The sequence below is a fragment of the Montipora foliosa genome, chromosome 7, assembly GCF_036669935.1.
Source record: "Montipora foliosa isolate CH-2021 chromosome 7, ASM3666993v2, whole genome shotgun sequence".
NCBI classification, from domain to species: Eukaryota; Metazoa; Cnidaria; class Anthozoa; order Scleractinia; family Acroporidae; genus Montipora; species Montipora foliosa.
In genome coordinates, this window is record NC_090875.1 from 40940220 (window position 1) to 40955681 (window position 15462).

The 15462-nt window shown below is 38.8% G+C and overlaps 1 protein-coding gene across 1 annotated transcript in view; it reads right to left on the minus strand.

Moving 5' to 3' along the window:
- LOC138009519 (TNF receptor-associated factor 6-A-like) overlaps positions 1-2219 on the minus strand; it is a 37950-nt gene extending 35731 nt beyond the window's left edge. Inside the window, exon 1 of the mRNA XM_068856577.1 lies at positions 2069-2219. Coding sequence (XP_068712678.1) covers positions 2069-2100 — 32 coding nt within the window. The 5' untranslated portion in view covers positions 2101-2219. The remainder of the gene's footprint in view (positions 1-2068) is intronic.
- Between the last annotated feature and the right edge of the window lie 13243 nt (positions 2220-15462).

Genomic DNA, 15462 nt, shown 5'->3' on the forward strand with positions numbered 1-15462 from the left:
GTGCAGAAAAAATAGTATTCTGCGCGATGTATTCTTCAAACTTAAATGGCCCAAGTCAAAGATTTTTAATGAGATTATTCAGCCGTATGGCCATGACGCGTTGAAAACGGTAGGAAGATATAAGAAAGATCTCTCCCGATATAAGAAAGTGGCACTCCACACTGCTTTCCTTCAGAAATGCCGGCTATTCCACATGACTGGGCATTATAGAATTGCTCCAACACAAGCTTATTTTTAGTGACTTAGCGCAGATGTATGACTTAGAAATTTGTTTATATATACGCATCGCTAGAACAAGAAAAAGTGTCGGAATCACTACTACATTAGATTAAATACTCGGAAAGCACTCAAAAGAGAAAAATCTGTTCGGGCGATTTGCGTTGACTTTCGACATGCTTTCACTTGTCGACTTGACTTTACAAATCTTTCATCTTGGCTAAACTTTAACTTTCTTTGGAGCTCGTCTCTGTTCACGCTTGATAAACTACCTTTTACAAAACTTGGCACCGCAAGTACGTGATGCAGAAAGCAATAGCAGTCTGCCCGATGTATTCTTATTGAAACTTAAATGGCCCAAGTCAAGAAACTTTTATGACACCATTCTGCGGTATGGCCACGATACGTTAAAAACGGTACGAAGATATGAGAAAGATCTCTCCCGGTATAAAAAAGTGGCACTCGATATTGCTTCCTACACACATACATCTCGTATTCACAAAAACTATGAAGATTTTGAACAAATGGTTAACCCTTTGACGTCCAAACCGGGCTAAACCGGCCAGACTTAGTATTTTACTCTGTCTAACGCCGGACTATTTTACTCGTCAATGGGGAACCCCTGGGAGTTTAATGGACACCTAAATCTGTTTGTGTTGGCGTGTAGCTCCACCCGTGCGCAGACTCAAATGGGCGGTGTCGCATGCGTAAATGCTAACCTTGTAACCAAATTAAAAGAAAGGTGACAGAAATCAGCGGTATTTGTTTATTTCCGGTTACCCATTTCAAGGAATCATGAGCTGACATGCCGCGCTCATAGGAAAACCCCTCCGAGATTAGCATGTTTAGTTTGTATTATATTTGTTTGAGGTTGATGGAGAAAATTAAACAGATTTAAAGTTTTCTACATCTGCAAAGCATCTTTTATATAATGAAATTATTGCTGGGTACAAAAGTACAGGGAAAAGCAAACAATTAATTTAAGCTTAAAATTGTTTGTCTGATTCACTTGTCGTGATTTCTTTGGGGTTTCACGGTTTTGCATAAGGCCAAAATACACTCCCCCGATAGTCCGTCTCCTTTTTTGTTTCGTCAATAACTATAATGTCTAATTCGTTCTTTAAGAACTTTTGACTAATTTGCTTGTGGTGAGACTGCGCGGTCCTTAAATCTTTTCCCTGGCCTTCCCAACCGCGAGAAAACCGCGGTAAATCAGCCATCGCCAAAACATGTGTTTTTTTTCTCAAAAAATATTCAAAGTTAGGGGGAAAGCAATACATCATTTTAAAGCTAAGAAAGTAAGCTTTCCAAAAGCATATAACTTATTTACAGACAACTAAAACATTTTATCAAAACGAAAGTTAAAAGAAAAAATTAAACAAAAAAAAAAACTAAAATAAGTTTTCCAGGCAAAAATTAATCATTTTAACGTTGATTACGAATTTTCGGATGCAAAACTAAAATTTTCCTCAATTTATCTGCTTTCTTGGACATAAATTTAACGGAAAGATGATGAGGCACGAATATTTTTGGATTTTTAGGAGTAATCGGACGAACGATCAATGCGTAATATGATAATGCTATAAAAGTGTCAAATTTGCGACCCGTTGCTAACGGGACATTACGCATAATTAACCTCTGTTTGCCAAAAACCACCCAAATAACCGATTTTTCGACGGAAAATTTATCCCAAAGGATAAAATAATTCACTGGACATGTAATCAGGGTAGATACGTTCGAACGAAAGCGAAAACAAGCGAATATTTTGAGGGAAAACACAATTCTGTGTGATCGAACGCGAAATAACATGTGGCGAAGACACACAATTATATCCCTTTGAAAATAATCTTACCTTCTCAGCGATTTTAACGCTTGAAATTCCATCCAATGAACCACAACCCTATTCTTTATCCTTTCCGAGCCCTGTAGTGTAACTTTTTGGCCGAAAAACTTTAGTGAAACCGCTCCGCGATCGGTTGAAAATTTCGCTTCGCATGGCTTAATTAAGGACGTTCGCGCTAATTGTTTGTGCGCAACGTAACTGCGCAGGTAACGCGACTTTAATATGTCACGGATTACTTCGAGCATTAGTGAAGTTGAGGTTTGAAACCTTTCCAGAAACCGTGGACGATAAGTCTTGCACAGCGTTGGATAAGAGAAGATCGTGATCAGTCAAAATTGATTAAAAATATTTAGGAAAGTCAAGTAGACTATAACCTGCGATCAGGCTCTATTTTAGTTTCGCGTGGTACGTGGAGTTGGCGAAACGAAAAATAGAGCCTGACCAAATTCCTCTTCGAAATTCCTTCCGCCCACTTTTATTGGTTGATTGACATGTCCTTCATCGGCCAATCAAATTTACTTCCATTATACCAATACACGCGTGGACGGCAGGTTCACGCTATTTTGAGTTAATTACCGTGGGAGGAATATTGTAAACGAATTCGAAAGATTAAGTTACCGTTGGCTTTAATTTGAGAAAAACACATTTAAAGCATGGGGAATGTTTTCGACGACTATATTGCGGCAAAGGGCGGTGAATATGCAATCTTTTAAGCTTTTAACCTAGCATTTTGTCGTTGGACGGTTTGGAAATACATTATTCCTTTAACGTGTTTGCCCATGAAGGTTTCTTTGGTGATTTTTTCGGGTAATATCTTCAGTTGCAGTGTATTTCTAGAATTGCGCGCAGTAAAATCATGATAAGTTTGGCTGTTAATTTTTTGATGGAGTACGAACAGTAAGATGGACTCGCAAAGTTTCTTTTATTGTTGTACAATTGATCTCTCTGGAAACATGCCACTTTAGTTTCTGGAGTGCGAGTTTTAAGTTAAATCAACTGGAAATATTATGAGGTGTGCAAACAAACCGTGTCATGCACAGTAAATAAATAAAGCCGTTTGATACACAGATATTCATGATCAAAACATGCATTCGTGTAACTTACGATTTTATCAGCATCTCCTCCTGTTGATATATATGTCCCCTGTCTCATCCAGGAAACCAATATGCATCGGCTTTCATTGCCATTTGAAAGAACCAGCTATTTAGCTTTCAAAACATCAGGGAAGTTTGTGCCAAAGTACTTCCAACCCGATGGCCACAGAGCTCGACAACGGAATCGTTAATTTCACTCGTTCCAGAGATTCAAACCCGATTCTGGACAAGTTATGAGATGTTTCAGATGGCATATCTCCATTTATACAAATTAAATCAAGTTGCACCGTCCACGGCATTGTAAGAACAAAAGGTAGCAAATTTTTCCGTACACTTATGGAGGATCAGTCTCGAGGACTTCGCGAGAGCTCCGCGCAATCACGATGGCATTTTCACTTCCGGCGTTTTAACAGCCAATCAGATCACGAGTTTGGTCGGCCAAAATTCGGCCGACCGTTCGGAATTCTTGAGAGACTTTTGGTCAGGTCCAATTTTAGCGAGCGACGACATAAGAGAACATATGGACGAAGCTAAAAATGGGCCTAGTCGCAGGGTTTAGTAGACCACTGCACGACTGATGTTCGCGTTGTTTTATCAGTCGTGCACTCGTCTACTTGACTTTCATAAATATTGTTCAAGCATTAGTTAAAATATCATGGCGACAAAACCGGCGCCGGGGGAAAAATTCCAGGCCGGCAAAAGAATGGTACATTTATTTCCGAATCATCATGAAACGTTAAAGAGAAGTGAGCGGGAGGATGGAAAAGCTCTTTAAAAGGTTATCGCTGTAAAAAAAAAATGAAAACAGGCAGAATTAAAGCTTTAATTCAACAAGAAATAATGTTTCTAAGCAAAGCCGCGCTGATCTACAGTATTTAGGTTGAAAAACCACTTTAAAGAGACGGTCAGCTTTCACTTGTTTTGCTGGGTACTACTATATCCATACTCAAAAATTTCGATTTTCCGGGAATTTGTCGCGTTAGTCTAGTGGATATTTGAATATGCAAGGAGAAGCCGTCGATCCGAGTTAAACTCTTTGGCTCGCCTCTGAATCTTCTCTGCACATTGAAATGTTTGTTTCTTTGAAGTAGATTTGAACACTGAAGTAGATTGTACGTCGTGTAAGTTGAATAAAAAGGGAAATGTCAGTTTGAAGGATAGAAATAAGTGATAAACGCGGCAAACACGTCGGAGAAAAATGCGAAATAGACAAGTGCTGACATTGGTTACATTGTTGGTGGCTTTTACTTTGCATATTTATAAATGCTCATCTCGCACGTGCGAAAAGAATTGTCACTTTCTGATTTGTTGTTTGTTTGTAAACTTAAGACTAACCCATGAACCCTGCTTGAGTATAACTAAAGTTAGTCTGTGTTGTTTTGGATCACCGAGGCGTAAATTTTCTAACTATGCTTAGAGTGAAAAGAGAAGCGGTCTCATTACCGAAATATCTAACTAAAGTTATCCCCGTCTTAACTATAGTTAGTAGCCCAGATGTGACCTCAGCGATTATGGCCGCCGAGAAGGATTTCAACAGGAATTATATTTAGGCTCTATTCACAGCAGCTGTTGCTTCGACTTCAGATTTTTTTTTTTTTCAAAAGAATTTTTTGCAAGGAAGAGCAGTGAGAATGCAATGCGAAGAATGGTTTGCTGAAAGAAGACATTATAGTTGTTCTGCGGGATTTGGCAATAGTGTTATTAGAAAAAATGCATCGTTCCTCTTCCATTAGCCTCCTTCGCAGCCGGACGAGCCTAAAAACGGCTGCGAAGGAGGCTACACTTCCACCGACTCGAAAATGTTTGTAGTTATCGTAAGTCCTTTGGAATATATTCGGAAGCTATACGTCGGGAATCCAAAAAGAGCCGAATAGAACTTAGAGCTGCCCCAATCGGGGAATCAGCCGAGCTTGACAGAGAAATTCGACATTGTTTACGGAAGCGCTAAACAATGGTTTAGTGACACTTAAAAAATAATAGTTGAGTAGCTGCTGCTGGAAAACTATAATTTCTCAAAGTCCATTTTCCTCGGAGATATTAGCATCTTTGACTTTAATATTCGAGTTTAAAGAAAGTTTAATGTACTGTTGATTTGCTCCTCATAACATGATGGTTTAAACAGGGAAAACCGCATCAAATGTCAAGCGGGATTTGCAGAAATACTAGTTGCCTTGAAGCCTCCCACGCAGACACTGGGGCTTTGGGAGGAACGCGTGGTGAAGCGTAAAGTGCGTCTGCGTGGGAGGCTAGTAGCTTTGATTCTATGGATAAAGTCTGACTTCGCAGACATTCTAGCTAGAGTTTTATTTTGTTTTCGTCGTCTGTTGAATCGCAACTTGCAGGTAATTTCCGGTAAAATCTGATTGGCTGGCTCTTGACAGGTGGGCGGCAGAAAGAAATTGCATCAGGCGTATCTTTTCGCGCCTTCTCTAAAGGAAAGTACGCCTGATAACTATGGCCTGATCGCAGGGTATTTTCAACGTGCTTCTTTTGTTTTTGTTCTCACTGCCTCACTATCAAGCTGAATATTGATATTTCGAAAATAGCCCATTATAACGCACGTAAGGAACCCATGGGCACATGTAAAGCGAAGCGCCGGAACGCAATGTTTAAAAAAAAATGAAAAGCTGACAATCTGTAAAATTTGAAGGCCGCATTAAATTAACTGAAATGTTTTGTAAAAACTCTTACTATACCTGTAAAATCTGGCCATATTTTCCCTACGAATAATTCTTCGAATGCTCTTAATTTTACGAATCGTCTTGATTAGTTCAAATCTTGTCGTAGATTTTTCAGTTCTGAAGGGTTCCACAATTTGAGCGAGCCTCGTGCTCCCCGCTGTACTTGTCTCATTCGTTGGCGCTGTTTATATACCCCTGTTTAGTGAACCTGATTCGTTTATGTTTCTTGCGGACAGTTAGTCAATATTCCTTCCGTTTTGTCGAAATTATCCATTATTCATAACTCGATATTCATTGTTGGATGTTATTTTTTCCGTATAGGTCTGACGTATGACGATATCAGAATCAAGGCTGTGCAACGGTAAATGAATTTGCAGATTTCATGTAAACCCTTGTAAACAAAGTTATGCAAATTCCCGCAAATGAGGAGATTTCTAATATCCAATTTTCAGACGTGGTGCCTTGTGCAATGACCTAATTTTCTGTTGAGCGAATGATATTGATAAAATGACAAGAAGAAATTCAAATTTTGAGACCTGCCTTTCTGCAGCGGAGGTATTATTTCCGTCGTGCAAATAACGGATGCGTGACTAGTCAAGCAAGTGAACGTCGAATCACAACGTCGAATCTATCCAATCAGAAAGGGATACAGAAATCCCTGTTCAGTCTAAACAAGCTTTTCGGAGCCGTTGCGCAGACTGACTATACTGGTGGTTTAGTCTGTCTGCGACGCAGGCTATAAAGAAGGAGTGTAAAAGAATTCACCTGATCGCTGGTTACTGAAAGGGGAAATCCCCTTACTGCTAATAACTCATCTGATTGGTTGATTATTTTTGGATCTCTATTTATCTTGCATTAGAATGCTAATCATATGCATACACACGAATATTATGTTCTTAATACCAAATCGTTTCTCAGTCGACTTCGAACAGCGGTGGTTGTTTTCCCAGCATAACTTTTTCCTTTTTCACTCTGTTCCAGTATTACGTTGTGTCAGCAACGATCGTCTGGACGCTCGGTCGGTCTAAACGATCGTTTTCATCTATCCTTTTGTCGTAGATTGCTGAAAATCTACTGAAATATAATACAAGCAGCAAACCTACAACTTTAGATCTCTCCGCTGTGGTAAAGAGCAGTGCGATTATGGCTAGATCGTAGAATAGCATAAACCGATTTAGGCGGGGGTACTATTCTCCGATTTACGTACCACTGAGATTTTTTTACGATTGAAGTCTCCGTTAGATGCTTTTGAAATCATTCTCCGATTCTCCGATTCTTCCGATTCTACGATTCTGCCGATTCAACGATATTATCTTAGATGCTTTAGTAATCATTCTCTGATTCTACGATTTTAATTGAGGTATATCATTACATTATAAATCATGTCCCGATACTCCGATTTGTAAAATGTGAATCTTACCCCGTTTATACGCATTTCGCTATCGTTCGGCAGAGTTTTAACTCTCTCTCTCTGTTTTTTCATTTTTCATTTGTTATGCTACCTATAAAGTGTTCTTTCATAAAATCAGGTGTTCGAAAAAATGTAAATAGAGACTTCTAAATACGGTGTATTTTTAAAATGATGGCTGTGAATCCAGAAAGGGAAGTTGGAAATCAGTCCCCAAAACAGAGGCTAAACTGTGTGTTAAGTTTTAACCTTTCCACCTCTCGTCAATTTAAGTTGTCTTTGACTCAGTTTGCCTTTGCATTCTGTGGAGCATTACCTTTTCGCAGCCAGCACGTGTGACAGAGACAGGGGGAGAACATGTCACTCTTTGAAGTAAAGGGAATACTCCCCTTGCCATTGTATGTTATAAGGAAGATAAAAAAAATCACGGGAAGTGCAAATCAGAGTCATCAGACGATCGAAAGTGACTTATCCAATCGAGCTTCATCTCTCATTTTGTAGTGGATGACTGAAAATCGACTGACAATACTTAGCTCCACTGTGGTAAAACTAATGCATGATGCCATCGATCTGTTTGGTCAGTGAAACCACCTTCAAATTAATTCAGGATCACATGAACTTCATTTACTAATTAAAGCATAAGGGAGTCTTCTATTTCCTCTTAATTAAATAGAGAAAATCAATATCTGAATAGAATTTTTGCTGTAAGAATTGAATTGATGCTGTCAGTTATAACACTTGAAAGAACAGCCGTTTATTAATGATCGCGTTGTTATGCAGTTCAAGATTTAAAGCGTTTTCAATCACGTGACCAGCAGCCATATTGGCTTTCTGAAACAAAAGAAAGTATTTGCATAAAATAGAGTTCAATTCCCGGAGGATTAGTTTGGTACAACATCATGGCCATTTCTTTGTCTTGGAAAACCCAACATGATGGCCGCCGTGACGTCATGTGAAAACGCTCTTAAGGCATTTATTCCGAAACTCTATTACGTATCTCACCCCAGCGATAATAAACTACAGACTGAACAGACACCACAACTAATTAACTGACACAACACAACTAACACACTAACTAACACACGCACAGTGTCAGAAACAAGTACGCGAAACGCCGAAAGATTTTTAGCCAGACGTGATATTTAAAAAAAATGTTATTTGAAAAGCTGACAGACTGTAAAATCTGATGACCTCCATTTACTGAAATGTGCACTACAAGAATAATAATTCCTACCTGCAAAATCTGGCCATATTTTCCCTACGGATAATTCTTCGTATGCTGTTAAGTTTACGAGTCGGTTTACGAACCTCTAGCTCGATTGTTTGTTTTTGGATGGTTCAATTTCCAGCAATGATGGTCTCTACAACTGACGCGCGCCTCACGCTCCTCTATCTACTCAGGTTGCTCAGGCTTTTTATATTGATTCCCCTGTTACTTGATATCGTTGACGTACGCGTCAACCTGAGCATTGATCATTGGCTGTCGAAACATGTGGTTGGCACATTTGAACAACAAGAACAATTTCTTGCCCACAAGTGTTTTTCCTTCATCTTGAGACTTAAGGCGCGCTATAAAGGGCATAAGCTCCGCCCACTCTAGTGAAAGTAAAAGTAGATGGTTTTCAGCGACGTCATCAAGTCTTGTTACTTTAGTAACTAAGTCTTCTGGATTTTATCTATACGAGTTTAAAGATGATCTAGAAATAAATTCTTTTGCGAGTTACTAGTTCCGTAAAGTTGTCAAGAAAGTTAGATGTCTTTATACACATTTGAACTGTCTCACACTGGGTCACGAGTGAAAAGGAAGCGCTTTCGTGGCAACGTGAACTGCATAGTCTATCAGAAGTTTTTTGTCGATATTGGTGATCAGAACTTTCGTGTCGATATTGGTGGATTCTAAAAAGTTGGATGACACGCTTCGGCAAATAACTCAGAAACAATTTATCACACAGAACTCAGATTTGGTGAGGTTCTTTATGCAATGGTCCGCAACATTTCATGTTCTTAGCCTTTTTCACTGCATCGTCACGAGTGTCGAATTTATTTTTGCATGACGCATTTTGTGGTAATGTCATTCTTCAACAAGTCACTGTTAACGCCTAAACAACCTGAAGGTCTACTTTTTGCGGCCTCGTGCGATTCCCATTTCATTTAATTCAAAATTCATAAGCCGTAGCTAGCGGTCGGGCAAGGGGGACAGTTGCCTGTAAGGCACAGGTCGCATCTCTTTGATCCACATTTGTATGGTGAGGCGAAAGACTCTATTGCCCAGCGTAGCGTGTAATTGATGTTATTGTCCTTCAGACTCCAGATATGCCTCGATAACTCCGAGATACGCGCAGATAAAAGCAGATACGCGCCACCGAGATAAAAGATAAAAGGTGCGATTTTGATATAATTCCAAATTCTTATGACTTCCCAAAAATAAATCTATGATACTAGTTCGGAGAATAAACGTTTCGATCTTGAGAATGAAAGGGTTAAAGTACTCTCTCCATTTTGCTTAAGAACCGAGCACAGTATACTTTGTCTTTGCTCTTACAGTGGTCAGTGATGCGGGCAGAAAGTGATTTTTTGTCAATCTTTTCTCATAACCAATGAATGAAGGGGTAGTTTCTAAAGAAACTGTGGTGCTGCGTCGGTGGGGAAGTAGTATACAAAAATTTGGTTTTATCAACGGAGTTGATAATGTAAATTGGCCACCGTACAGAGATTCTAAAAGCTGACGTTTCGAGCATTAGCCCTTGGAGCGTCAGTCCTTCGTCAGCCCTCTAACGAAGGGCTAACATTTTCTGCATAATCATAAACCGGGGCAAAAATACCTTTGAATTAGTAGGCACCGTCCTTAATTCAGGAAACGACCTGCCACTTACGAACTTGTGGAAGCAGGCAGTTTACCGGTTTTCAACATGAACTCTCAGTTCACCTACGTATTTAGATGTAGATTTTTTACTTTTGCAAATGTCTGTTTGTAGATTTTTATTTTAATTATAATTATATTTAAAAATATCGAGGATCTGTTTCCTAGGATTAATCATACGAAAACTGAAGAGGCGTTCTCTGGTAAAAATTATTTCAAATATGAGCTTTCGACAGCCAGTTTACTGTCTTCGACGGATAGGGAGTGGGCATGAATTGTTGCTCGCCTCAATAGTTTTGGCCGTATGCCATGAGTCAAGTGTCTTTCTAATCCGATTATTTCCTTTGTCAATAATCGTAGAGTTATCAAAGTCAATTACATGATCAAACGTCCATGCATGTTTTGCAACGTTTGAACCCTTAGCACATTGTTGAATCAGTCCTGATATGTTCTTTCTTCCTGGTGCTGAATGATCCTTTTGTTTCACCAATGTAATACCATGGACAAGATGCACACGAGATTTTGTAAACGCTCAGCTCTCACGGTCTGTCCAAGTTTGTGTTTGTCTGTCGAAGGAATTTTCACATATGGGGCTAACCTTTTTGTTGTCGCTGGTGAATTTATTTTGCGTATTGTTAAACTGTAATTGAAGGAGTACTTTCCACACAAATCACCCACCCTAGCAACCAGCAACATGCAGAAAGTTAGTGACTTTCGGTTGATTTGACCAAATTGGGCTGGGAACCTCTCTATTCCAGAAGACAGGCGCAACTAGAGTTCTCAGATATATTTTTGACTATTTTAATGAAAGAAATCGTGATATTCAGCGCTATAAGAGTAGGAATAGCTTATTTTAGAAAAAGTTAACTTAGAATGTACCAAGCACGCCTTTCTCTAATTCACTTTAATTTGACTTAATTTTAATTTAACTTTTCAGTAGTTTTATTTGTATTTCTTTTACACAGGCCCTGCATTGATAGCAGCCATCCTGTATGAATATGTTACTATTATTATTATTATTATTATTATTATTATTATTATTATTATTATTATTATTATTATTATTTGAAACTAGATACAGCTGTTTTAACATTCCGACATACAAGCAAATTATGCCCCCACCGTGGTACAAAGATGGGAATGGGTGGGAGGGGTGAGTCTGGTGTGGATGGAGCCTGCTTTACTGCGTATACTTCGATATTTGACCGCTTATCACAGCGTCATGAAGTGCACAATATTTGCTCCGCCATCTTGGATTTCATCAACTATTTTCCTAGAAAGCCCCAAAATAACGTAGATAAATGAGAAAATTATAATCTGCACGTGATAATAAAAGTGATTATGAAATGTAAGCAACCACTAATTTTCTGCAATGCTGCGCCAGAAAGGTGGAAAAAAAAGACGAATTCGGTCAAAAATGACTGGATTTTGCTTGAGGTGCTTGCTGCCCACATTTGATGATGATGATGATGAACTTTATTCATGTGTCGATGTATTTAGCTCGCGCTAATTGGGGACACAACATAAAGATAACATAAATAATAAATATTATGATAACTAATAAATAAGAAATAAGCTATAAATTTTTATATACATTTACAATATGCTAAAAATAATCAAAATAATTCTAACAACACGGGCACATCTTAAGAAGTAGCGGCCGCAAGGGCTGTAGCCAGACAAAAGTTATGATTGAGGCAACATTCATGGTTAAATCCTCTTCCTGTAGATATTTAGCAACTTTTTTTTTTCTTTCCCCCTTCAAAAAGGAAACTACAGAAACGAAAAAATGCATGAGGCAAGTGCTTCGGTTTGCCTCATACTGACTATGGCCCTGGCTGCCATGGCGTATTCCGGGTCATTCCATTCATTCTGGTATCGGGAGCAGAATGAATGGAATAGTATCCTCTTCATTCCAAAAACGAAATAGGTCCCAAAAGAACACGAATATTGTCTACTCCGGACAAACTTCCGTCAACTTTCGCTCTCGTTTGGCCAGGGCTTTACAGGCCGAGAAGAGGGCTGAAACCATGGTCTCTGATGCTAGAAAACGAAGAAAATATTCTCTAATATTTTTACTCTTTTTCATGTGTAATTTAAGGCGAGGGAACACATAAAATGCAAAGTTTTCCATGTCTGATGTGGTGGATTACATTATCGAACACACTTCTGACGGGTTGTCACTAAAATTAAACTTAGCTTATTGCGGTTAAATTTGTATCTATGAGCCTGGTCTGGTGCTCTTCGTATTATCAGGATTAACATTAAAGCTAGACAAACCCTTTGTAGGAAATGTATTGAATTTTTGAGAACATTCGAACCTTGCAAGTTTGAATACTAGTAAGCTTACTAGCTGAACCATGTATGACGGGTTTACTTTCTCGAGGACAGTGTTGACAAGGTAAGAGCAAACTGAGAACGAAAGCACTCACGGTCTACTAAAGCAACTTACTTCCAGAACGTTGTGTAGGAAGCATGTATTGTTGAAAGCCATTACCTAACTGAGGTAGACTTCGTTCGAGAAACAGGCATAGTGCTGCTTTGATGAAAAGTGCAAAACGTGTTCTCTCTTTTCCGAATTATGCCGAAAAAATATGCAGGCAACATCGATAGTAACCTGCAATCAGACGTACTCCTCCTTAGAGAGGGCGCGAAAGCCTACCTTTTCTAGCCTTCTCCAAAGAAAAATACGCCTGATCGCAGGTTACATCGATAGTAAATGCCTGCACGAAACAAGAAATTCAGACTAGAAAGGATGTCTCCCTAGTTGCCATAAGCTTTGAACAATAGATCATTACCCATGTGGTTAAATATTTCCCTTAAATTTTGGGGATTGATGTAAGACAAATTCCGCTTTTTCTTATTCTGTTACATGTGAACTAGAACCAAGAGAATACAAGGCAAGAGCGCGTATCCCTGTCTTCCAAGACAATTTATTTGAATTTTAAAATAGCGTCCAAGCTATGGAGATGATTTCATCTGTGGTTTGCACGACCACGTGGTCCTTTTTTGTACACCAACCTGCCAACGAGGTGTCGTCCTTGAAAAAAAAAAGCGCGGAGTATGACACAGAACTAACGATATATTTCAAATATTTTTTTATCGGATTAGGGCCAAATGTGGAGAATTCGCTTTCTTATACCTTATATCCCTTTGCTTGCACCAAACCCGTCTATAAATGAAAGTGACATCGGACCATTGTGCATGGAGGTCTACGCAGGATCTTGACGTCGCATATAACACTGCGATTGCGTAACTAGCTGGCGGGATATTTTATCGCAAGATTTTTTCAGCACGCGCGAGTTGATCTGGCTGTGTTTTGGCCGCGAGTGGTATGGTGACGAGTAGTTTTGGCTTCGCCGCCACTCGCTATGGTGATCTGGTGACGCGAAATACGCAGGCTAATACCGCTATGACATTCTTAATCAGTGCAATTGTCCCTTTTTGCACCTTTATACACCCAATACAAAAATTATCGCTATTATTATTATTATTTTTTAATTGTGCTAATTAACCTTAATAGCCGCGTTTTTCACCAAAAATTCTTGTAATGATCCTTTTTCGATATATTAAAATTCAGCTTGAAAGAGAGGTTCTGAGGACAAAGACAAAGGAAAGTGGATGATGTGCAAATATTTTTCACATTCATTCCAAGTTGTTTCTATTGCTTTTGTCCTCACTGCCTCACTATCAAGACCTACCAAGCTGAATATTTGATATTTCGAAAATGGCTTATTTTACTAATGCTAACGAGGCAGGCTAGGCTGCTTCATTGCCATATATATTTCTTTCGGTCCATGATTGACGCTATGCAGAGGCCCTTTCAAAATGTGGCCAATAGTTTTCCAGAATTTGTGAGGACATACTGGTGTTTCACTTCGCCATAATAAGATGAAACAATAATTTTCGATCAAAATTACCCTGTTTGACTGTTTGTGGCAGTAAAAATCTTATCTCGTCCTCTACTTTTGTTGGTGGTGTTGTTGGTTTGTTTAACACTTAACCTTAATTCGTTCAGAAAAGGTTTTGAGCGGAGGTTGGACAAAAGACGAAGGCAAAAGCAAACCTAAGTTTTCCGGTGTATGCTCGAAGACCTCGCTAACGCCAAGGCTCTGATTGCGAGGAACTAGAAACAATAACCCACAATTGCAGGCCCTCCCATCCATAAGAGATGGAGAGCACATTGAATTAAACGCCCTCAATATCGATTCAACAAAAGGCTGAATGATATAGAACAAACCCTTAAACCTCTTAAACGGGCGTTTGGCTGAGAAACACGCGGGTAAAAGTTTGTAGCGCCTCGCAAGGAACGGTCTTTTTAAATAGATGTACTCCATGCATGCGGTGAATTTGTTTTAATAAAGTCACCAGCATTTACATTATAAAAACTTGCTCAAAAAACGCAAAAGGAATAATGTTACGAAAGATACAATCTTCATTGAAAAACACTAGACAATTGGTAATTTTACGGAAATGTCAATGAATAGACCAAAAACATAATACTATGTTAAAAAAAAAAAAATCATTCTCTCCGAGGAAAATAGAAGAACATAATCTAGAAATATTTACATATCTAGGCCTTATAGTCTGGTCAGCAGTCAGCGTCGCTAATGGCCGCGTTTTCTTAGATATAATGAGCAAAATTAACCCATATTAATTTAATATTTCGGCCACTAACTAGTTTACTATACCATGCCCTTCTCTATTCAGTTTTTTATTTTCTATTTGATATTTGTAATAGTAAGTGTTGTACTACTGTGTGGAGAAAACAAAATAAAATGAAGTCACCCAGTAACGCGTAAAACATTACCGCCATAAAATGTGATTAAAAGGCACACTTATTGAGTCACCTACAGTGCTCTTCAGTCCACCCCATGATCTATTTCTGAGACTCTGTTGAGAGTTTTAAATACTGTATATAACAGCCTGATTCTTTCATATTTCAACAGCGATGTACTTTGAGATCTTAACTGGTGAAGTCACAATTCAAGGTATAAGGACTCTCTCTTTTAGAGAGACGACCTTCATTTATCATCTATTATGAGACTGTTTACATGGTAAGAAATAAAATCTTGCATTTGGAACATGCCAGAAAACAAACCGTTATCTCTCAAGTGGTTTACGTGCAATAATTTCGGTCCAAGCTTGTTCTTGCACCGCCATACTTGTTTTTACCCTTTTCGACAGGATTTCACGGATTGAAAGTGGTTTAAAAGGCGTTAGGATGTTCCTATCTCCCAGCTAGGAAGATGTTATCACTATAAACATCTTTACGTACAAGCCAAATACAACTTTTTTCATACAAACTGAATTGGAAGCCAAATAGCTCGAGGATCATACTTCATTCGGTCCATCATTGG